Source organism: Pieris napi, chromosome 24 (assembly GCF_905475465.1).
Source record: "Pieris napi chromosome 24, ilPieNapi1.2, whole genome shotgun sequence".
In the NCBI taxonomy this organism is placed as follows: Eukaryota; Metazoa; Arthropoda; class Insecta; order Lepidoptera; family Pieridae; genus Pieris; species Pieris napi.
Genome location: NC_062257.1, coordinates 6,680,475 through 6,705,305, shown reverse-complemented (window position 1 = coordinate 6,705,305; position 24,831 = coordinate 6,680,475). Strand labels below are relative to the sequence as shown.

Below are 24,831 nucleotides of genomic sequence, written 5' to 3'. Positions count from 1 at the left end.
ATATATCGGCAAACCCAAAGTATCGCCGATATACCGGTATCGGAATTCGGATGCATCCCTAGTTAAAATTAAACCAAAAACATTTCAACTTAAAATTACTTATTGAACCGATTTTCATGAAAATTTGTTTCTTAAACTGAAATAATAATAAATCAAGTATCAAACAGGACGCTTTTCGAAAAACTTGGACAAACATACTCAAGTAATGAAGTACTGGTGTTTGCAATATCATACAGGTAACACTGATTTATAGTCAAATATAGAAAAACTTAAAAATAAATACTCACTTTCACGTTTATGTAATCCCATAGTGATTTTTCACTGACACATTGCACTCTCAATTTTCACTTTTAGCACTTCACTAGAATATCAATCGTGTTGTGTAAGCTTTGAATACTAATTATCGTTATATGTTGATATGTTAACAAAATAATATGTCTTTAAATTTATTTATACAGTTTAGATAACTAGAATTTATTTATTTGAAATCTATACTAATATTATAAAGAGGAAAGGTTTGATTTTTTGTTTGTTTGTAATGAATAGGCTCCTAAACTACTGGACGGATTTCAAAAATTCTTTCACCGTTGGCAAGCTACACTATTCCCGAGTGACATAGGCTATGTTTCATTTTCAAAAAAATTAGGGATGCTTACTAAAACTTGAATAATCTAACCCAAGGTGTAAAAAAATAAACAAAAAACTTCCTTCAATCGTGTGCGCTGCGAAAACTATTAATGATAGAACAAAATGATGTATTAGAATTTTTCAGGACACATCACTATCTTAATATATATATTTCTTGTGTGCGTGTGTATGTGACTGAACTCCTCCTAAACGACTGGACCAATTTTGATGAAATTTTTTGTGTGTCTTCAAGGGGATCTGGGAATGGTTTAGATTCACAAATCAGCCCGCCAGATGTTAAGGGTAGTCCACCCCTAAATTTTTATTTTTATTTTTTAGACAAAATTTTTAATTTCTATGTATTTTAAATAATACATACAACCCCTAACTTTCACCCCTCTACGATCAACCCCTATTTTTTTATTATAAATGATATACATGGCGAAACGACGTTTGCCGGATCAGCTAGTATATCTATAAAAAATGTCACGACAGCATGTCTCTATCTTTTATAGTTACGGCACAATAAGCGTCCTTTTATTAATTTTTTTTTATTTAAATACCACCGCTAGAAGGCTAGGCTCTTTACTCGTACCTAGGTATTGATCCTTATCAAAATAATTACCAACGTTTCACATAAGCTACAATTTAATGGCATAACCACCAAAAAAGCAAGCACAAAAATCTTAGCCACAGCAACGCTTGGCCGAGTCTACTAGTAGTATTCAATAAAAACTATTCCTAGCTTGGAAATTAAAACCTAAACATAACAATCAAATATACAGTATTTACAATTATCTTAACATACAAAGTAATAATAAAAATAATTAAAAAGAATATTAAAACAAATTTAAAAGGTCTAGTACCTTTAACGCTGGCAGCATTTCCTCGCTGTATTGCGATACTTATTCGTTGAGCGAGGAAAGCACCAGCTCTGGAGTCAATCAAGAGTCTTTACTCAAGAGGGAATAATACATTTATTTATTTACAAAGAACACACATTATCCTTATAGTAGTAAGCTAATATGATAGTGTATAGTCTTTCTTTTTTTTCGTTTTTTTTTCTTCTTTTTTTTTTGACAATTCACACCAATTGATCTAGTCCCATGCTAAGCTGGTGAAGCTTGTGTTATGGGTACTAGGCAACGGATATACATACATATTATAGATAGATAGACATATAAATACATATTTAAACACCCAAGACCCCGGGACCCATGGATTAGCAGTCAGGGGTACTAACCACTAGACCAATGAGTCGTCGAGTGTATAAAGTGTTTTTGAGTGCCATAGGCTGTATTAGCCCGAAAAAGGAAAATACTTTTTCGTGGTAGTCGGAGAAGAAACTGTCAAACGCAAACGTTTCACGCTGCCGAACGATAAGATTAAGTAGAGAAAAGTGAGAAAGTAGAGTTTGTTAATGCCTACAAAAGAGTCCAGGACAGCATATACCTTTTGTATCACATAAAACAACAACGCAGTTTCTGTTTCTCTGTTCGTGAATTCAAAAGAGCACGGAATTTTTTGCCGTTTTCACCAATAACTAAAACTCATAAGGATATGGTATACATAGTCAGTAATAAATATAGTTAAGTAGGTATAAAATCATTTTCCTTCATAAAAACATCTGGCGTTTTTAATACGTTACGAATAGCAGGTTATATAAATTAAATTATCACATCAACAAAGACTTACGCAAGTGTCTCACACAATCGCGATTAATCGTGGGACGCGTTGCAATTAAAAATAGGCTTTATGAATCAACAATAAGTGGGAAATACCGAAAAATACAAATTAATTAGTTAACTAGTGTTAACACTAAATTATCACTAGATGGCGCAATCTGCTAATTATAAGGCAGTATTAATGTTACTTTCAAAGTTATTAGCTTGTTTCTGAAGTAGACTTAATAGTCCCATTCAGGCCGAGCTATTCTTCCCAAAACAACCCGTGCTGAGCTGTAAAGGCCCTTAAGGCCAACAGCGAGATTCCATTCAAAAAGAAAACTTATTAACCCCAAATTAAAAGATACCCGCACGGCAATTCTCAAATAAGGGTAGAAAATAGAAATCCACCTTCAACGGGTCGGGCGTGAACGTGGAGTGTGGGCCTGCACTTAGCATTCGCACTCCAGTGGGCTTCTGAGTTCCATCCTGCCCTTCAGCATCAATGAGTTTTGACCACCCGCGACGGTCCGAGTCTCGCAGTAGACGCCCTTGCGCTAGAGGCCAGTCGTACTCGGTATAAGACCTAGTCTTAGGAGTACAATTGCGCTAGTGGCGGAATATCGCCCGGCGAGCGTAGCTGACAAAACACTAAACAGCCCAAGCTGAGTTGTAAAGGCCTTAAGGCCAACAACGAGATCCCATCAAAAAAACTTATTAGACCATGTGATTAAAGTCAAAGGGAGCGTTCAAGTATTACGTAACGCAATTTTTGGAGATTCCCCCCCCTTCCCCATGTAACGTGTCGTAACGTTTTTCTGTACCCAATAGTAATACGTTTCTTGACCAGACTCTTTATACCTGAAAGTTACCATTATGTGGTGTAAAGTACTGGAAAGTCGAAAATAATATTAACAATAACGCGTAATTTAATCCCCGCCCCGCATCGTAACGTTTTACAAATAGACCCCCCCCCCAAATTCGTTACGTAATACTTGAACGCTCCCCATTGGACACATCGTGGCGTTTTAATATCACAGCCAATATTAAGGGAATTCTGATGAAGTGCACAATGTACACATGCTCGTACTGTGGAGGTTCAAGATGGCATGTAGGAAACCATGCCTTAGACCTGAAAATCAGCGTGTCAGTCACAGGGGGTTGATCACCTACTTTCCTTTTCGTTATTATTTATTTATTGTATAAATAATCAGAAAACAGAATAGTATGGTAATACTGGACAGTTTTTTCTTCACCAGGATTATTAAAAAATATATCACGAAACATGCTATTCTGAAACTCACTTTTCGAACTCACACAGCGGTTTTCGCATCGGCGGTCGCTCTCAAATCAGGCGTGAAGCAGTCATTTTATGATTTGGCATTCTGATAAACAATAAACTATAAGCTCCCACCTTTTCAGAATGCCAAATCATAAAATGACTGCTTCACGCCTGATTTGAGAGCGACCGCCGATGCGAAAACCGCTGTGTGAGTTCGAAAAGTGAGTTACAGAATAAGCAGGGCAGATCTCAGAAGACCAAAAGGTGGCGCTATTCGCTATTCAACATTTGTATGGATTATTGCAACCTCGTGCCCTTCGGAAGCCCCAGGCGATACGCTTCAGCTAACACTAATGCAATCAATCGATTAGGTTCACGATTTTCCTTTCATTACACACTTAACTTGCAACGGATATTTGGTATTAGTTCTAACAATGATTTGTATGGAAAATAACTCAAAAACTACTGTATTTATTTAATATCTTTCATCGTAAGATAGCTGTATTTTCCGTGAGTACGTAGAATATATTTATCTCCAAAAAAATGTAACCAGCTAGACGAGAGTATAACTCTTTAATATTGCGAAATTGAATTCGGCCTATTGTAGTACTAATGCGATGTTTTAACAGAGAGTTGATTTATAATATAAGCTGGAGCCTGGTAGATAGTACCGGTGACCCCAGAGCTGGTGCTTTCCTCGCTCAAGGAATAAGTATCGCAATACAGCGAGGAAATTCTGCCAGCGTTAAAGGTACACTGCCACAGGGACTTTATAAGTTTGTTTAAATTTTTTAATAATTTAATTTAGAAAATTGTAATTTAATTGTTATGTTTAGGTTTTAATAAACACTATATAAGTATTTAGGAAATAAAAAAGGGAATAAGGACAGCATAACCTGGGGTTGTGCTATTAGGAGCTCGTATTTTATCACTTCCTATTTCATATTTGCCTTCCAAACCCTGCTATCTGAATTGTTCAAAATATATAAAAATTAAGCAATACATATGTATAAACGGTTCAAGTTATATATTTATTATTAATGAGTATTCTTAGAATTAGTCTTAGTCAAATTTGTGTTACTATCATGATCATACTTTGTTTTACTTTAATTACTTAATAATATAATGTAAGTGCGAAATAAGAAATAGGAGCACTATTTCACCATGCCTCCTGCTGATAGAGGACAAGTCTTTGTTTTTAATTTATTATTATTAATTACTTAAGATGTCATGTGGAACATGGTGTAATAGTTGCAGCTCCTTACAAAAGTTGTGTAAAACAAAAAACTTGGCGATTAAAAAGAGTGGCGGCGAGTTTATTGTCAGTTCTTCTCTTCCGTTCTACGCCCTTGATTTGAGAACTGGCAGTAAATGTAAAATTTGAAGCATTTAATGTTTATTTCTTTTTTGACATTCATAAGTGTACATTGTGTTACCTATATGAATAAATTATTTTTGACTTTTGACTTAATACACTACTAAGAGTGGCATTTTAAGAGCAAACAAAAGTTAAGCACAGCAACCTTCTAGATCTGGGCCCTTCTGTGTCTGTTTTATTAGTTTTTCTACTATCCAAGGTGATCAGCCTCCTGTGCCGACTTCTGGGATCTAATTCATGTGGATTTCCTCACGATGTTATTCTCAACCGTTCTGATAGTACAATGGCAACTGGCTACGCTTTATATAAAATAAAATATGTTTATTATGGAACATAAGATATAGGTATCACTCATTCCACGTCATTAAATATGAATCGGTAGACATCCCTACTCATCGGCAAAGAAGACAGAGGGTGTAGACCGAGAGAAAAAGGCGGTGTAGAAAACTCTTGGTACTCTTTTAAAATGCTATAGTGAACGAGTTAAGACTAGTACTTAGTTTCTGGGTCAATCTCGTCTCTAAGTTGGATTAAGTACATGAGTCCACCACTTCAATAGTCCACTGACCTATTTAGTCTCGTCAGACAACACTTTGTTGAGTTAAAAATTTTCTGTTTCATGAATAATAAGTGTTTTCGTATGAGCTAACTAGCCGTCGGTATAGCTGATGTTTTCTCTTCTTCATACAGAAATTGAGCCTTTGACAGATAAATTATAGGCATTTATTATTCGCCGAAGCTTAACGCTAATAGTCTAGTCGACAAGCTGAAAATGGTACAAAATAGTCCGGAATGACGTCTAGAAAAATGTGCCAAAAGCGTGTATTAGCACACAAAAAATTGCAAAAGTTATAATCAATTTAAGATGAAAAAAAAAAGCATTTCGTTTTTTGCCAATATTTAATAAACTATTAATATTTAAGAAATTTCAAAGGCGTCAGTGGCGTCAAAAGCGACTACGGCACATTAATTAATTTATTTAAGGTATTGAATTTTTTTTTTAAATTTGAAAAAATTATGGTGTGTTCTGAACACTATAATTAATTTATTCCCGTTAGAAATGTTACATAATTGTAAGTGAAAAAAAATGTTTAAATAATGGTCGTAAAAAAATTTCGCTTCGTAGAGCCTTTCTTACATACATACTTAACAAGATCGTGCGATAAAAGTTAAAAAAATATTTATACTTTGTTTATAAAATTTTTTTTACTTTTTCTTACAAAAACTAAAAAATCCAAGTAATGTTGTTTTTTATTGGAAATTTCCTCCTCTTTCAGAATCTTTTTTTGAAATTCCTTAAATATTAATAGTTTATTAAATATTGGCAAAAAACAAAATGCCATTTTTTTTTCATCTTTAATTGTTTATAACTTTTGCAATTTTTTATGTGCTAATACACGCTTTTGGCACATTTTTCTAGACGTCATTCCGGATCCAATGAGCTATCACACATAATTTTAAGAGCAGTATCTCTATTTTGTACCATTTTCAACTTGTCGACTAGACTATAAGTTTCCCTTACGTCAAAAACGTTTTGGATATCCATGCCGATTTTCTCACAAGTTTTCCTTCACCATGTGTAGCACTTTACTAGCCCAGATCTCTTAGCAAAGCGGATCCCGTAATCCTCATTTTTTATAGCATACGGGACGCCCAAAAAGGGCAGTAATTGCAGCCCATGGACACCCATTTTAGTGGGTGCGTTGCAGGCCTTTGAGGTAGAAACTCTTTCTTTTTTTGGAAGTCGTATCTGCTAGGGAAATACGGGAGTTGATTCCACAGTTCACTAGTTCGCAAAAGGAAACATGAAGGGGTGTAGACTTCCAGCCGTCAAGGTAATGCGGGCGGGTTGTACCCGAGAAGTGTTATGTGGGTATTACTGACCCGGCTCTCCGAGCAGCTCACACATCACCTTTGGGTTGCGAGGAACACTGTTTGTCTTCATGCCTAAATATTATTCTTATATAAAACCTTACTGTATAATTAAAATTAATTGTTACACGTTATTTTTATTTATTAATTACGAATTATAAATTTGAAATATACAAGATAACAAAAAATGAATGAAAAACGTCTTTTTCCGGCTATTGTCCTTGGTTTTTGAATTATAAGAATTTAATATTTTTTGCTAATTAAAATATTAAAATCAGTCGGTTCTAGAAATAAGGATTTCTGTTAGCTTGGAAGAAATCGTTAGCGATAAGACAAGTCCGTCCCGATTTGGTTGCCAGTGGCGCCACAACCTTTTTAAGGCTGGGCCTCAGATTTCTGTATCTGTATGATAATTTCTGAATCTAATAGGCAAGTAGGTGATCAGTCTCCTGTGCTATACGAGCCGTCGACTTTTTGGGTCTAAGGCAAGCCAGTGTCACGATGTTTTCGTTCACCGTTCGAGCGAATGTTAAATGCGTAGGTACATAGACAGTCCATTGGCGCACAGCCGGGGATCGAACCTACGACCTCAGGGATGCTCTGATGCCTTAACTGTTCTTAATATTATGACGTTATGATATATTTTTTTTTAAGACAATTCACACCAATTGACCTAGTCCCATGCTAAGCTGGTAAAGCTTGTGTTATGGGTACTAGGCAACGGATATACATACATATTATAGATAGATAGACATATAAATACATATTTAAACACCCAAGACCTAAGCACAACACCAAAATGCTCATCACATCTATGTTCGTCTCAGCCGGGGATCGAACCCGGGACCCATGGATTCGCAGTTAGGGGTACTAACCACTAGACCAATGAGTCGTCAATTACCGTACCGTACGTCAAGTACCGTAGTCGTAAATAATTAAAATGACATTTGTATGAATGTACCACTTTCTTTGCAAATACTATTTGTTATTACTATTTAAATTGGTCGAATGATACCGATATTATAGCCAAGGGGCTATAATAAGTAAGGACTTAAAATACTATTAAAACATCGGACAAAATCCAAACTCGATTAATATTAAATGTCAAATAATAAAATTTGATCGTAAAGCTGGTTTAGCAGGATGTTGCAATTAACCTTGAATATTGTGAAAGTTATTATCAAATAAATCATATATATAAATAATCCATTGAAAATGCATTCAATACAAAAGAATAAGATAGAATTACAAAAGTCACAATTGAGCAGGATAGGATAGTTTATTATACATATATATATATACTAGCAGACCGGCCAAGCGTTGCTGTGGCTAAGGTTTTTGTTATATTACATAGTAGCAAACTATTCAAGGGAAAGTAGGAGAACACCAGTCATGGGGACCACCATACTTTTTTGGTGGTAATGCCATTAAATTGTAGCTTATGTGAAACGTTGGTACTTTCAAGTTTCAACACAGCGCCATCTGTTAGAATTGTGACTATTAAATAATAAACAAATATTTTGCAATAAAATAATATTGCGGGTATAAATTGAGAACTGGCAGAACCATAAACAAAGAATATTTTGATTTTCTCTCACTCAAGAAAATGGCGGTCTTTCTTTTGTTTTTACTTATTAACTTATGTCAATAAACATTTGTTGAACACATAACCAATGGCGCTAAGTTTTTAAGGTCTGTCTCAGATTTCTTTTTCGTAATCATTTGATTTTGTAATAGGCAAGTAGGTGATCAGCCATTTGTGCTTGACACATGCCAGGTTGGTTTTTCCCACAATGTTTCTACGTACGAGCAAGTTTTGGATAGAAAGTCCATTGGTTCACAGCCGGATCGAAATCAACCACTTGGATGAGAATCGCACGCTGAAGCCACACAACAAACACTGCTCATCACACCATCACCACCATCTTTCATCACAGATAACACAAGTTTATCTGACATAAAATCTCTGACCAGACAAATGTCAACAACACTTCTGAACAATGACCGTACGGTATAAAAATACATATTTAAAACTGTTTGTTAATCAAACTGATACTGGAATATGCAAAAATCCATCGTATTTTATCTAATCTTAATATGTATATATAAATAACGTGTCACGTTGTCCGCTATAGAATCCTAAACTACCGAACCGATATCAATCAAATTTGCACACCGTGTGTAGTTTGATCCAACTTAAAAGATAGGATAGCTTACATCTCAATTTATACCCGCAATATTATTTTATTGCAAAATATTTGTTTATTATTTGATAGTCACAATTCTAACAGAGGGCGCTGTGTTGAAAGTACCAACGTTTCACATAAGCTACAATTTAATGGCATAACCACCAATAAAGCATGGTGGTCCCCATGACTGGTGTTCTCCTACCGTTTCCCTTGAATAGTTTACTACTATGTAATATAACAAAAACCTTAGCCACAGCAACGCTTGGCCGAGTCTACTAGTAATGTAATATAAAAATCTTTTTCTACACTTTACTATGAATCAATTCCACATAAGCCGTGTACTGTGTGGTGTGTGGGTTTGAAACATCAGGACCTGTCTTGAACATTACGGAGTAGCCCTGCAGCAACTTGCGTGACTCCAGCGTTCCAAATACGTAATCTTTCCTATTTATAGCACTGTATAAAACATAGTTTCTTAGACGAAAACAGAACATTAATATACTTAGCTGGTCAGTGAACCCATAACGTCGGCCCAGATTTCAGTTGAAAGGACTGGTTCGGAACCGCACTGCGGGTTTTCCAGGTCGGAAACCGCGATATTAATATGGAATTAAGAGTATCTAATTGTTTAGGACCTAAAAACCTAATGGTCTGCTACAGGGTTGTTTATTTCGACCGCACATCTTCGCATTATCTCGAAATGGTTTCGAGATAATGCGAAGATGTGATGTCGATGGTCGATTAGAAATTAAACTGCAAATCAAATCATCTGATTATCGTTTGACAACCGCACCTGGTATATTTATATATATATATAGGTATATTTTGTGTTTTGTTCCTACAAGAATGTAATTTCACTATGCCTATTGATGAAAAAGGACAAATCTTTTTTTTAACTACCTATCTATTAATTAATTAAGATGACATGTGGAACATGGTGTAATCGTTACAGTTGTAGAACAAAAAACTTGGCAAAAAAAGAGTGGCGGAGAGTTTATTGCCAGATCTTTTCGTCCGTTCTACGCCCTGATTTGAGAACTGGCAGTAAATGTAAAACTAGAAGCATTTAATATGTATTTCTTTATTGACCTTCATAAGTGTACATTGTGTTACCTAAATGAATAAATGATTTTTGAATTTGAATTGCGCAATATTAATGATATGGACTTGAATTATCAAATTGTTTCGGACTTAAAAATCTAATGGTCTGCTACAGGGTTGTTTATTGCAACCGCACATCTTCTAATTATCTCGAAATGGGCTTTCATTAGAAAAGAAACCCTATAGCAAATCTTTCGATTAGGTTGACAATAGCAGAAAGAAGTACACATCCCTGGAATATTTAAACCGCGCGGTGTTAAACTGTTTCCCTGCAGTGCGGCCTCAGTTTAAAAGTGCCATTTAAGTATTGTTTGCGCTCTAAATGGTATAAATTCAAAAGAGTTATTGAATTGAGGTTTGAATGGTTTTAAAGTTGAAACTTGAGCGCTTAATTAGTGAAATTAATTTTAAAGATAGGGTTGTCAACATAGATTTTCGATCCTTTCAATTCCTTACATGCGCAAAATCCCGGCTATAAATGGAGGAATATAGAAGATATACATATTTAAATAAGAATCGAAGTTATTGGGTTTTATAAGTGTTTACACTGACTCCCTGAACCTGGTGACAAGAGAAGAGAAAACCCGTTCAAGTATTACGTAACGAGTTTTGGGAGGGGGGGGGGGTCCTTTTGTAAAACGTTACGATGCGGGGCGGGGATTGAATTACGCGTTATTGTTAATATTATTTTCGACATACACCACATAATAGTAACTAAAGAGTCACTAGGTGGTCACGAAACGTTTTACTACACTTGGGAATAGTACTATACTTGGGTTCTGAAAAACGTTACGGCGAGTTACATTGGGGGGGGGGGGGGGGTCAATACTCTCCAAAAATTGCGTTACGTAATACTTGAACGCTCCCTTGGTGGAATTGTCAAGGACCTCGTATCAATAGGAGTTCGAAGTGAGAAGCACGAAATAGATTGCGATGGCGAATTATATTTAAGGAAGCTAAGCCCCACAAGGGGCTGTAAAGCCATTGATGATGACTGCTTTTTAAAGGATTTCCGGACGTTTAACAATTGGATAGATTCGGAATTATTCCGGTGGTGGACAATTATAGGGACTATTCATACTTTGTTAAGGGTACTTTCATTACTCATTTAAGCCGGTTGCAGACCGAAAACTAAGCTATGCCAAGGCTAAACTAAGCTATGCCAAGCAAGCTAGGCTAAGCTAAGCTAGAAATAAATAGCGTGCACACCAACAGCTAAGCCAAAGCTCAGTCAGTGTGGCGAAGGATGTGCAAATGGTGTGCGGGGCAGCGGGAGGGGCTTAGCTTAGCTCGTGTAGCTGCGCATCGGCATACACAACTAAATTAGCTTCGCATATTTTAGTTAGCTCACATAGCTTAGTTCGCATAGTTTGCGGTCTGCACACAAGTATGGAAAACTGCGTCAGCTATGCGAGCTAAAGCTAAACTAACTTAGCTTAGCTCTTGGTCTGCAACCCGTATTAAGATCTGTATATATCGTGATTTTATGAGGTAAGTTGCTGTTATTATTATTATAAAATACTTGACGCTCACGCGAACACAATTCGGGGTCATTGCAATCAATCATAATTATTTACTTTTAACGTAATTAAGGCATATTAGGTTAATAAAAAGATTTATTGAATTATTTACACTAGTTATGTCTTTAATTAACTGGAATTGACTGTCTTATTATTCCTGATTATTCTGTAATACAAATTTTTGAAGTTATACTTCTTTAAGCGCCTTATGAAAAATTGATGAGAGTGAAATTTTACGATGCGCGCACCGTGACACAAAATTAACAGAATGAAGTTGCCCACTAACGAATTCTTTTTGAACCAGCCGGGCGCCGAGCGTGCGCGAGCGAGATGGGATTAAGACAATCTACAAGTAAAAAGAAATAGAATATGAAGTTAGCAGCTATGCCAAGAATTTTGAATGACCATAATGACCTTTTAAACAAATAAAGGAGTTTTAATTATTTTTTCAAAGAAATTTAGCAATGCTTTTTCACAAAGACCTATTGTTACTTAGTTAAAAGGTTATGAAACATACCTAGTTATTAAAATGAATGAATAATATAATAAAATAATAAATTATTATTATTATTAGTATTAATTAATAATTGAATAATATACTAAATATTATTAAATTATTAACGTTAAATGTTTATTATTAATTATTTAATATTTAAAAAAAATAAAGAAAGCCAAAGAAGTATAACTTCTTACGCGCGTACATAATAAGTACACGCACCCTTTTTTTTTTAATATAATTACAATTATTATATATTTAACTTTTGATACATTGTGATCTTTTTTGATTTTATTCTGTAAAGTTTTTTAATATAGCAACCCTACATAGCACTTGAAAATTTCAGATTAAATTACTTTTAACGGCTGAATTAAAGTATAATTCAAAAGATAATACAGCTATTGTTCTGCTTCTAATTTGAAGTCTTCATAAATAATTAATTTATCACCCCTTTTGTGTATCAGAATGACGCACTAGAACTTTTTAAATATCAACGCACCACAATCATTTTTCATACAAAAATGAACAGATTTTTCGCCATCACACCTGTTAATGCCTCGACCGGTCAAGATCTGGACAGGTCCAGGTGGTATTTAGCCACCGCTTATATATTATTTTTTTATAGATTATAGACATAACATTTATTACAAACAAAAACACACACACATAAACACACAAAATAACAATACTTAAAGAAAAAAGGAGCAAAAAGTTCCACAGCGCTGGTCATTCTGCCAGAGACCACAGCAGCTAGTTTGCGCCTCTAATAAAATAAAATAAATAATTATAATACCAAGTAGAAAAATAATAATAATAATATTAAAGATAAATATTAAAGAAGTGTGAGTAAATCGTGTGTAACGGTGTATATTGTATAATAAATAGAATTAAATTAAAAGTTAAAAATAAGAATAAACGTAAATAAGTAGATATTTGTTTGTTTTATGGGTAAAAACTAAATTTTGTGGGACTTTTGTTGAATAAGTAGAAGTGTCTTATAAGTGCGACTAAAATTCGACTTTAATTGAAGACACTTCAGCGGAGGAGGGATATTGTTCCAGCACTTCGTCGCGCTATATTTAAAACTCCCACGAAATGAAGCCGTCCGATGCTGGGAAATGGCCAGCTCCTGAGTACAACTCCTGACTTTGTGCTTGTTGGCATTACTACGCCAGAGGAGCTTTTTGTATAGATATTCCGGTTGTTTAGTACATACCACGACAAATAATAAACAAGCCAAATACAATTTTTGTCGACCTTAACGAAAACTTATTTTTCCTACAGAACTTTCAAAACAGATATATCTACTGCATTGTTTTTTATGCGTGCGCCTATTTTATTTTAGTATAATTGCTTTTTTTGTTCTACCTACATTCAGATATATTTATATATATAAAGGAATATATTTTAACATATAGTGTCCAATAACAGCAATAACACTACTTACAGTCTCTATTAAAGGGAAGACACTGTTCCTTTTAGCTTTGATTAATTGGATATTTACAAAAATATTGAACCCTTAATTTATTAGTGGTTTACACACAAATACATACTTATACATTCACACATATTGTAACTGTATAAGTATGTATTACCCACAACACATACACATGGGTTCGTGTGGGGACTAGCGATGAATTTTGTCACAACCATATTTCTGTCATGATAGACTAATATGCTGAAATCTTGCCTTGGTTCACAGAGAAATATAGTAATGAAAGAATAGTTTTAGTGATGAGGGTTAGTGGCTTCAGTGTTCGACTCTCATTCCCGAGTTCGTCGTTGCACCAAAAGACTTTCTTTCTAAATGCGCATTTAACATTCGCTCGAACGGTGAAGGAAAACATCGTGAGGAAACCGGCCTTAGACCCAAAAAGTCGGCGGCGTGTGCAGAGAAGGGGTTGGATTTAGAAATAAGTTGCCTGATTTTAATTATAATGATTACGTAGTCTCGGGGGACCTTGATTAGAACCCCTTCAAGTTATTTTGACTGCCGGAGTTGCGTCCAAGTATAAACAATAATATAGTTTAAAAAAACTATAAAACACGCTTATAACGCACATCAAACTAAAAAGTGAAAAATAATTCCTAATTTAGGATGAAAATGGTAATGAACAAAAAATACTGGTTTTATTGTGAAAAAGCGTGGGTTGCTCGATAGACGAAAAATAATAAACTATATTTATTTTCCACTTTTTAGTCCTAGCAGCAATACGTGTTGTCTCAATTTAATCGTATTGCTTTGTGGACTTAAAAAAAATGTCATTGTTTTTTCGAGATAAACCTATGAAATTATTATATTGTCGCTGATTCTTTATAAGTGTACAAAGTTTGAATTAAATCTGTCCGTTTAAAGTGGGTCAAAATCGAGTCCGAAGGAGTCGTTTACATACATACATACATACAGGTGAAGCTAATATAAAGCGTGTAAAAATATAATTTTGTGTATTGTATTGAAATTCATAAACGAAACGTACACATAGAAGGCATATTAGATTGACAAAATATCATAAAACACAGCAATCGTAGGCCCAGACTTAAACAGGTTGTAGGGCCACTGTTTTTCTTTTTAAATTTATTTTAGCTTTCGATTGTTTATTTATAGAATGAGGTTCATAGATTTCAACTATGCCGTCATCTAAAAAGCTTGTATATGAGTGGAACAAAGGACCACAAAATGAAGTCCAACAACAGTTCAGACACCGGCTGACCGAAGAGACACCTTACGGGTCTTTATCCAGAACATTCTATCATTGAAAGAACTTAACATTTCAAATTACTTACGATAAGACACATTCAATATAAACTTATTTTCATAGCTTACACAATCACAAGTCAACGTAAATACACACTTCGATAACTGCGCGTAAACTCCACTCCGTGGTAGAGAGACGACTGACGGAGCGAGGCAATGCGGGGCGCGGGGAGCGGGGGACTAGGACATGCCCCCCCAGACACCCCCCTATAATTAGGCGATCGTATATTGCCCCACGAACTGTTAATGAATAGTGTAAAGCCTTCGTCGATACATAAATTAATAATAAAACACCGTTTAGTTTCCAATCATTATACAGATTCGATTTTTTACATATTCTTGTTATCCTAATATTAGCTTCGTTTCTTTCGTGATTCCAGAAAAGAGGAAGGAGGTATTTAGAAATAGATGTAGGAGGCCCTTACCCGTGAACGGGTTCCGAACCATACATTAATTATCAAAAAGTTGTTTTTTGGGCGTTCAACCAATAACTGTTCGAAGTTATTAGCCCACCCAGAGCTGGTGATTTCCTCGCTCAACGAATAAGTATCGCAATATAGTGAGAAAATGCTAGTATTAAAGGTACACTGCCCCAGTAACCACGATTTTTAAATTTGTTTTAATTATCTATTAATAATTTTAATTATTATTATTATCACTGAGGTTAAAGATATTGTAAGTACTGTATGTTTTATGAATTATTATACTAAGATACCTCCTTATTATTTATTTATCTATTTCTTATAGTACATTGAGTAACAATTACTTATTCTTATTTTTAATTTTTTAAATTACTGTATATTTTTACACTCAAATCTGGCAAGACTTACTTTACTGACACTGTGAAATTTTTACTATTATTATTATTACATTCTTTTTCTTTTTTGTGTCTGAGGCGCAAACTAGCTGCTGTGGTCTCTGGCAGAATGACCAGCGCTGTGGAACACGTCTGCTCCACAGCATAATGCTAAGGGCCAATTACAACCACAACACACACACACTTAAAATGTACCTCATTCCTTATTCTTTTTTGATTATTATTATTATTTTGTGTTAGTAATAAATGTTATGTTATTTTGATTATGTCAAACGATGTTGTAAACACGTGTACGTGCGCTAAAATAACTGACGCATTTGTTTTTTTTTAAAGAACGGGGGGCAAACGGGCAGGAGGCTCACCTGATTTTAAGTGATACCGCCGCCCTTGGACACTCTCAATGCCAGAGGGCTCGCGAGTGCGTTGCCGGCCTTTTAAGGATTGGTACACTCTTTTCTTGAAGGGCCCTAAGTCGAATTGGTTCAGCAGCTGCAGCTGGTTCCACATAGTGGTGGTGCGCGTCAAAAACTGCCTTAGAAAACGCTCAGTTGTGGAACGGCGGACGTCGAGGTGATACGGGTTGTATGCGATAATCAAAAGCATACCGTTTCACTTTTACATTTGCAAAGTGAAACGGGAGCGACAAGGACAAACCAATGCCAATGCAATCGACATAATTCGCATACGTTTAACGAATTAATAAATATTGGAAGACTAATTGCTAGAGTCGTGCACACGCGTTAGAAGTTACACTTCTTTGGCGTAACAAGACAAAAATCTTATCAAAAATGTTATTCTACTTTTGTAGAAAAACTGAGGCATTTGAAATTGAAACTTAAACAGATTCAGAAATCTGAGGCCCAGACCGAAAGGTTGTAGCGCCACTGATTTTCTTTTTTTTCGGAAACTGTTTAAATTTTATGAATATCGGTATAGTTGTTTTGAGATATGGGGATATGTTTAATATAGATAAAGATAAATAATCGATGTAGCGGAAGTTGAATGAATTTTGTTTTCTTTAATTTTTAACATACACAACTCACGAGGGGATACAAAGAGTATCAAATAAGTCTCATGGGTAAATATACAATAATATAAAATAAAAATATAGTATAAAAAAACTATAAAACACGCTTTTAAAGCACATGAAACTAAAAAGTTAAAAATAATTCCTAATTTAGGCTGAAAATGGTAATGAACAAAAAATACTGGTATGGTGGCACAGAGCGCCCCACGCTTTTTCACAATAATGTGAAAAAGCGCTGTGTGTAGTGCTTTAAAAGCGTGTTTTATAGTTTTTTTTAACTATATTTATTTTCCACTTTTTAGTCCTAGCAGCAATACGTGTTGTCTCAATTTAATCGATTGTCCATTGGTTTAGTACGAATAACCTTCTACTTAATGCAAAAAAAACAAAATGCCTTAAATTTTCTGCAAAAAATGCAAGGGTTATGGATACTAGACCAATTATAAACGATGAGGAATTGAATCTGGATGATACAACTGTATTTCTCGGAATCACCATGGATTCAAAACTTCAGTGGTCCCCTCATATTAACGGATTGGCGAAGAGACTTAGTTCTGCAGCCTACGCGGTTAAAAAAATTCGCTCACTAACTGATGTCGATACAGCTAGACTTGTTTATTTTAGTTACTTTCATAGCTTAATGACTTATGGCTTATTATTATGGGGTCATGCTGCTGATGTCGAAACTATTTTCATCCTGCAGAAGAGGGCTATTCGTGCAATCTATAATTTAAAATGTAGGGAATCTCTTAGAGATAAATTCAAGGAAATTAATATACTTACCTTTCCCTCGCAATATATTTATGAAAATATTATGTATGTATACAAAAATAGTGATAAGTTGACTAGAATAGAACATACGCACAATGTTAATACACGGAACAAACGCAGGCTGCAATTTCCCCGTACTAGACTATCCAAAGTTAGTAATTCTTTTTTGGGGAAAGGGATACTCTTCTTTAATAAAATCCCAGAGGCTCTTTTATCTCTGCCTTTCAATAAATTTAAGAAATGTATTAAAGAAAAGCTGTGTAAAAAGGCTTACTATAAAGTCAACGATTATCTAGTTGATAAAAGGGCCTGGGGCTAGTGCTAGACAGGCTACTTCTAGAATTTGCGATATTTGTTTTAAAATAAGTGTTATTTGATGATTTGATATTTTAAAAGAGTACCGAGAGTTTTTTACGCCGGCTTTTTCTCTCGGCCTACACCCTCTGTCTTCTTTGCCGATGAGTAGGGATGCCTACAAATTGAAATTTAATGACGTGGAATAAGTGATACATGTATCTTATGTTCCATAATAAACATATTTTATTTTATTTAATCGTATTGCTTTGTGGACTTAAAAAAATTTCATTGTTTTTTCGAGATAAACCTATGAAATTATTATATTGTAGCTGATTCTTTATAAGTGTTCAAAGTTTGAATAAAATCTGTCCGTTTAAAGTGGGTCAAAATCGATTCCGAAGGAGTCGGTTACATACAAACATACATACAGGTGACGCTAATATAAAGCGTGTAAAAAAATAGCCTCTAATAGGCAAGTAGGTGATCAGCCTCCTGTGCCTGATGCACGCCGTCGTCTTTTTGGGTCTAAGACATGTAGGTTTCCTCACAATGTTTTCCTTCACCGTTCGAGCAAATTTTAAATGCCCACATAGAAATAAAGTCCATTGGTGCACAGCCGGGGATCGAACCTACCACTGAAGCCACTAGGCTAACACTGCTCAACTGTTTCCGAAACGAGGATAAATATACATTTATAAAATGTAGCGCACGAATTTGGTAGCTTATGACATTAACGCATTATTACTATAAATGAAAGTCATACTAATAACTCTTCTGAAGTCGGTTACAAATAAAAAAAAACTGACCATAAATAGTCTAAATTATTATTGTTCAATTATTTTAATAACAGTTACGGTTTTTCTTCAATTAGTCTATCGATTTAACCTTAAATTGTATTTAGGTCAAGTTCACTATTGAACAGTCATTTATATATGTAGGCGACATATTATACAAATGTTTTAATGGAGTTTTGGGTATATATTATCATCAAATTGTAATTATAATAAAACAAATGTTAAATATATAGTTTGGATTAGTTAGTCGACATTACCAGGAGACCAAAGACAAAGAATTAGTCTAGCTATTAAAAAGAAAATGTTTATCATGAAATGTATGATTCCGGTATCACTTATTCCACGTTATTTAATTTGAATCGGTAGAAAGAAAATCGGTTTAAAGGGGGAACGCTGCCCGAATTTGCGGAACCTTCTCTAAAGGGACTCCTTTTATACAATAACTAAAATATATCATATATTTTAATTATTGTATTATATTTTTAAGGTTTTTAGTTTAAGAATTTTGTTATCTCGTAGGTACTCGTATACATTTTCTTTTCTTGGTTTCCTAACATCGCAACTTCCTTCAGTAGGTACCATTGATCGCAACCTAATCCAGCTTTATCCAAATATCCATGGCTTTCTTTCTCCATTCTCTTCCTGCTAACGCTTTTATATCTTTTATCCACCTTTAGGGCGGCCTCTTCTTCTTGCCCTAGGACCTTTCCAAACAGTTTTCCTTAAACTCCACCTTTTATCATATTATATGCCACGTCCATTGCCACGAATATTTTATATATTAAAATATTTTACACAATTATTTTATATTAATTTATTCCAGTTCCATTATAATAACGTAATGCTTTTTAAGCGAATATCTCGCTGCTCCGTGAGTCGAACCTTGGTATCCCCTAAGGCAATAACACCCACTCATTGTGCCAACGGAATGTGGTATTAGTATGGACTTCGTGGGAGGCAGGGGTCGTGTATTGTAAGGTGTGCGATACAAATGCTTTCTTTGTGTGCAAAACTCCTACAAACAAAACCCTACATACTCTGTATATCATAGTCACTTACACTTACAACACAATACATAAAAATTATAAGAGATGCAATGGGCGGCCTTATCGCTAATAAGCGATCTCTTCCAGGCAACCCTAGTTAAAGACTAAAACTAAAAAAGAAACATGATGAGTGCGAGAAGTGCAGAACCAAATGTTATATAAAAAAAATTTTTTACACAATACTTAATTATTTACACTGCTAACTTTTATTAATATTTTTTTCTACTAAGAATTATTATTATTACATTCTTTTTCTTTTTTTGCGATTGAGGTGCAAGCTGCTGTGGTCTCTGGCAGAATGTGTTTGCGTGTTGTTCTCATGAGAATGTAAGTGCGTGCTCCTATTTCACCATGCCTCCTGCTGATAGAGGACAAGTTTTTAATTTATTATTAATTACTTAAGATGTCAAGTGGAACATGGTGTAATGGTTGCAGCTGCTTACCTACGTTGTGTAAAAAAAAGGCGATTAAAAAGAGTGGCGGAGAGTTTATTGCCAGATCTTCTCTTCCGTTCTACGCCCTTGATTTGAGAACTGGCACTAAATGTAAAGTTAGAAGCATTTCATTTACATCTTTCAGCTACTCATTAAATGATGTTTGACTTTGGCAATTTCCTCCTCTTTCAGAATCTTTTTTTGAAATTTCTTAAATATTAATAGTTTGTTAAATATTTGCAAAAAACGAAATGCCATTTGTTTTTCATCTTTAATTGTTTATAACTTTTGCAATTTTTTATGTGGTAATTCATGCTTTTGGCACATTTTTCTAGACGTCATTCCGGATCCAATGAGCTATCGCACATAATTTTAAGAGCAGTATCTCCATTTTGTACTATTTTCAACTTGTCGACTAGCCTACTACCTCAGGGGTCAGACTCACACTATACTATCTAATATATTTAGATAATAAACATAATTCATTTTCCATTTGTTATATTTCCTACTATACTCAAAGAAGTATCTACGATAAAAAGTCTACTCAAAAACCAACTTTTAAACGCTGGACACAGGTGGGGCTCAAATGTTTACAGACGTCAAATAATAAAAAAATATTGTAACGAGACAGCTGGTAGGGGCAGATAAAATCTATTGTCTGCGAATTCAACTGGGGTCGGTGACCGAACATTTCGTCCAAAGGTTTTACGCAAAATGAAAATTAAAAAAGAAATGGGATAGCGCTCAAACGAGCAGGTGAGTTGCCGGCCTTTAATTGAAGGTACTGACGCCCTAGTTTGATATATTCAAAAAATTCAGATATCATTTAATCATATTGGTAACACTTTGTACACTTATGACTTGTCTGTAAAGAAATACATATATAAATGCTTCTAATTGTACATTTAGTGCCAGTTCTCAAATCAAGGGCGTAGAACGGAAGAGAAGAACTGGCAATAAACTCTCCGCCACTCTTTTTAATCGTCATGTTTTTTTTTACACAACGTTTGTAAGGAGCTGCAACCATTTAACCATGTTCCACATGACATATACTGTTAGCTGATGATTTGACACATCAAGTAAATGATTTACTTATTATTATAGGTTAGGTTAGCCAAGCCTACAGGGCACCCAAAAAGGGCAGTCATTGCAGCCCATGGACACCCATATTAGTGGGTGAGTTGCCATCCTTTGAAGAAGGAAGTTTCCTACCCCCAAAGACGATCCCCACTGAAAGTGGATTCCAGAGCTCTCTAGTTCACAATTTTTCGAAAATTTGAGAAGCGGACGCTGGAAGAGTTCCAAGCCATCAAGGTGATGCTGATGAAATTTTGAATGATTGGGAGAGGAAAGGGATGAGCTACCGGGAATACACACTAAACGAAACCCGACACATGTCCTGCGTGGGCAGTGGCGTAATACGATCTGAGGCCCGTGGCAAATTCTTTTTTTTTTTTTAATGTAATAGGAGGCAAACGGGCAGGAGGCTCACCTGATGTTAAGGCCGATTTACATTATCTTAGTGTTTAGGAGAGTGCTTTAGGATAGTACTTTAGTTGAAACATGTAAACGCTACTTGCTTTAGTAAACGCTACGCTAAAGAACTTGCCTTTCAAGTTGTACTAAAGCACTCTCCTAAACACTAAGATAATGTAAATCGGCCATTAAGTGATACCGCCGCCCATGGACACTCACAATGCCAGAAGGCTCGCAAGTGCGTTGCCGGCCTTTCAAGAATTGGTACGCTCTTTTTTTGATGGGGCCCTCTCAAAAAAGGTATAAAAGTTTTATTATAACGCATTATCTATTTCTATAGCTAACCTCAGGGTGTCGGTTTTTCGTGACGGTGTGCGCATCGTAAAAATTTACTCTCGTCGTTTCGAATTGAATTAATTAACAAAATGTTTTAGTTAAATTTTACTTGTGTGAAACTTTGAATAGTCAATCAACATGAGCGACATATATATTGCATATCAAGGTGATGCAACATATTGAGTAAAGATGCGCTGCCATGGTTCACTGCGTTGTGTGGCCACGACACGAGCGAACGACGTTTTCAACTGCATAATATATATTGGGCACAAACACACGAACCACTTGAGCCTGTTGCATTTTATAAATTGGACGATGTTGGCGTCGTCAAGGATTTTATAAGTTCCTCATAGGCCAAACACCGTCGTCGCAAACAGGGCCATAGATTCTTCGAATCCTCCGTTCTAAAATGAGGAGACCAAGTTCGTCTTTCTTCCTAAGGTGCCAGATTTCAGAACCACTGGTCACAGCAGAGTGTAACCGAAAAAGCTTCGTATTACTTAGAGAAGTCGCGATCGGAAATATTTACTAAGTTCAAAGTTGCAGCTATTATTTTCTCTGAATTTTTTTCTTAGACATAGATACGTAGTTCAATCGCAAATATATTATATGAATCATATATGTCTATTACTCTATAAATATTTACATTTTAACTTTGAACAAATAATACAAATACAACACTATATGGGACTTAGCCTAAGATTGCATTAGTCCTTGATTAGTCCGGTCAATTTAGACATCCAAGGTTACAGTAATTCGCACTTGGCTGAATATTGGTAGGATTGCTCAATACACTATTATAAAGGAAATGTGAAAAGTCCTCATCGATCCGGCACGTGCAAAAAAATTTACTCCGGGTCAAAGATCACAAAAATAGGTTTTTCGCGATTTTCAGCAAAATGGTAAGTTCTATCATAAAATTAGTTTAGACAAAAATTGTAGATCAGATAACTATCTATAAAATATGTGCAATTACTTTTTTCCTAAGAGCCACCGTTTTTGAGATATAACGATTCAAAAAGTTGAAAGGGTTGTAATCGTCATAATATGCGTTTCCACGCCACCTTTGAGGTAGTGTACTTAGCGCTTTTTTTTAATGTGGTTTCCCCGGTAGGCCTATTCCACTGATCTTTTATGATTCTGTTTAATTTGAAACTATTGAATAACTGTAGATATTGACAAAATGATGAAAGGGGTGTAAATTACAAAAAATAAGAAAATTTATCCGTCTGAATCTAAATCATCATTAACTTCTGCTTTCTCTTGTTCTTGTTCTTCTTCTCTTCCTTCTCCTTCTTCTCCTTCTTCTTCTTTATCTTCTTCATTCTGGGTGTTAATAAATTATCCCAATAATGACACATCGCATGTCTCTCCGTCAACATCAAATGAATCTTCAATTGTTGGCAATTCAACATTGGAGCATGACCGGCCTTGACAGTTAGTACATGCTACAGAACAAAACAGTCCAACTTTTTTTGCAACCACATTTAGCACTACATCCCTTTTTACAGTTGCAAAAAATGGTGTCTAGTAGTTTTTCTGGTGCAGGTGGAAGTAAAGTCTGAACTGGCTCTAATGAATTGTCGACCAACTTCCAACCCCAGTCTTTTCCAACAGCACGAAATAGGTTAGAAAAAATAGGTTACAATAAACACGTGTTTTCACTCCAGAGCGATGCTGCTGAAGGTTACACTGGCGTAGAAAATAAAGGACTGGGTTTTTTTTTACCCGAAATTTTCATATTTTACACTGACCGATAGACCGATATTTTTGCTTGTATTACGGCTTCAGTGATGTATATACGTGGTGTACTTATGCATATTATGACGATTACAACTCTTTTAACTTTTTGAATCGTGATATCTCAAAAACGGTGGCTCTTAGGAAAAAAAGTATTTAGACATTTTTTATAGATAATTATCTGATCTACAATTTTTGTTTTTAACTAATTTTATGATAAAACTTACCATTTTGCTGAAAATCGCGAAAAACCCATTTTTGTGATCTTTGAACCGGAGTAATTTTTTTTGCACGTGCCGGATCGATGAGGACTTTTCACATTTCCTTTATAATAGTGTATTGAGCAATCCTACCAATATTCAGCCAAGTGCGAATTAATGTAACCTTACCCCTATTTTTTAGTGAAATTATGATCATTTCTATTTCATAAACAAGTAGTGATCAGCCATCTGTGCCTGATACATACATGTCTAAGACGTGCCCACATAGAACGTCCATCGGTGCTCAGCCGCGGATTGAACGACCTTAGAGTGAGTAGCACGCAAATAATTAAACAGAATATTTATCAAAATATTCCATCATCAGACGTCGAGTCAATATGCAAAGTTGTTTTTTTTTTTTTTAAAGACAATTCACACCATTGACCTAGTCCCATGCTAAGCTGGTAAAGCTTGTGTTATGGATACTAGGTAACGGATATACATACATATTATAGATAGATAGACATATAAATACATATTTAAACACCCAAGACCTAAGCACAACTCCAAATGCTCATCACATCGATGTTCGTCTCAGCCGGGGATCGAACCCGGGACCCATGGATTCGCAGTCAGTGGTACTAACCACTAGACCAATGAGTCGTCAAATTCGTTGCCTGGAAGAAATCGCTTGTTAGCGGTAAGGCCGCCCGTTGCCTTATAGCTTTGGTAACCCGCTTTTTTATTTTTGTTATGTGTATGTTTTTGAATAAGGTAATAAAGTATAAATAAATAAAGTTTTCCTTCTCTCCCAAGCAAAAGAATGATAGTATCGCTGTTCTCGTGGCCGCTTGCCCTACATACAGTTCACGTACTAGAAAAGCGAAATAAAAACTGGTTTTGAACCTTTAATAGCTATAATTGTAGAACAATGCTATCGCTCTATTGTTTGCTAATAATGTGTTTTGTTTATATTAAATGAAATAAATCAGTGGCACTACAACCTATT

General features: G+C 35.2%; 1 protein-coding gene across 10 annotated transcripts in view; it reads right to left on the bottom strand.

The window, feature by feature from the left end:
• Nucleotides 1-24,831, bottom strand: part of LOC125061955 (protein Fe65 homolog) — a 92,547-nt gene that overhangs the window by 47,130 nt on the left and 20,586 nt on the right. The window contains exons 1-2 of one of the 10 annotated variants that reach the window (XM_047667602.1): nucleotides 14,954-15,019; nucleotides 288-396 (exon numbers count right to left, since the gene is read on the bottom strand). The exons of 3 other annotated variants lie outside the window; for them this stretch is intronic. In XM_047667602.1, coding sequence (XP_047523558.1) covers nucleotides 288-309 — 22 coding nt within the window. In that variant the 5' untranslated portion in view covers nucleotides 310-396; nucleotides 14,954-15,019. Of the gene's footprint in view, nucleotides 1-287; nucleotides 397-14,913; nucleotides 15,020-24,831 lie in introns of those variants that run through there. 6 more of the 10 variants (XM_047667600.1, XM_047667603.1, XM_047667601.1 and 3 more) reach the window with 6 other exon arrangements.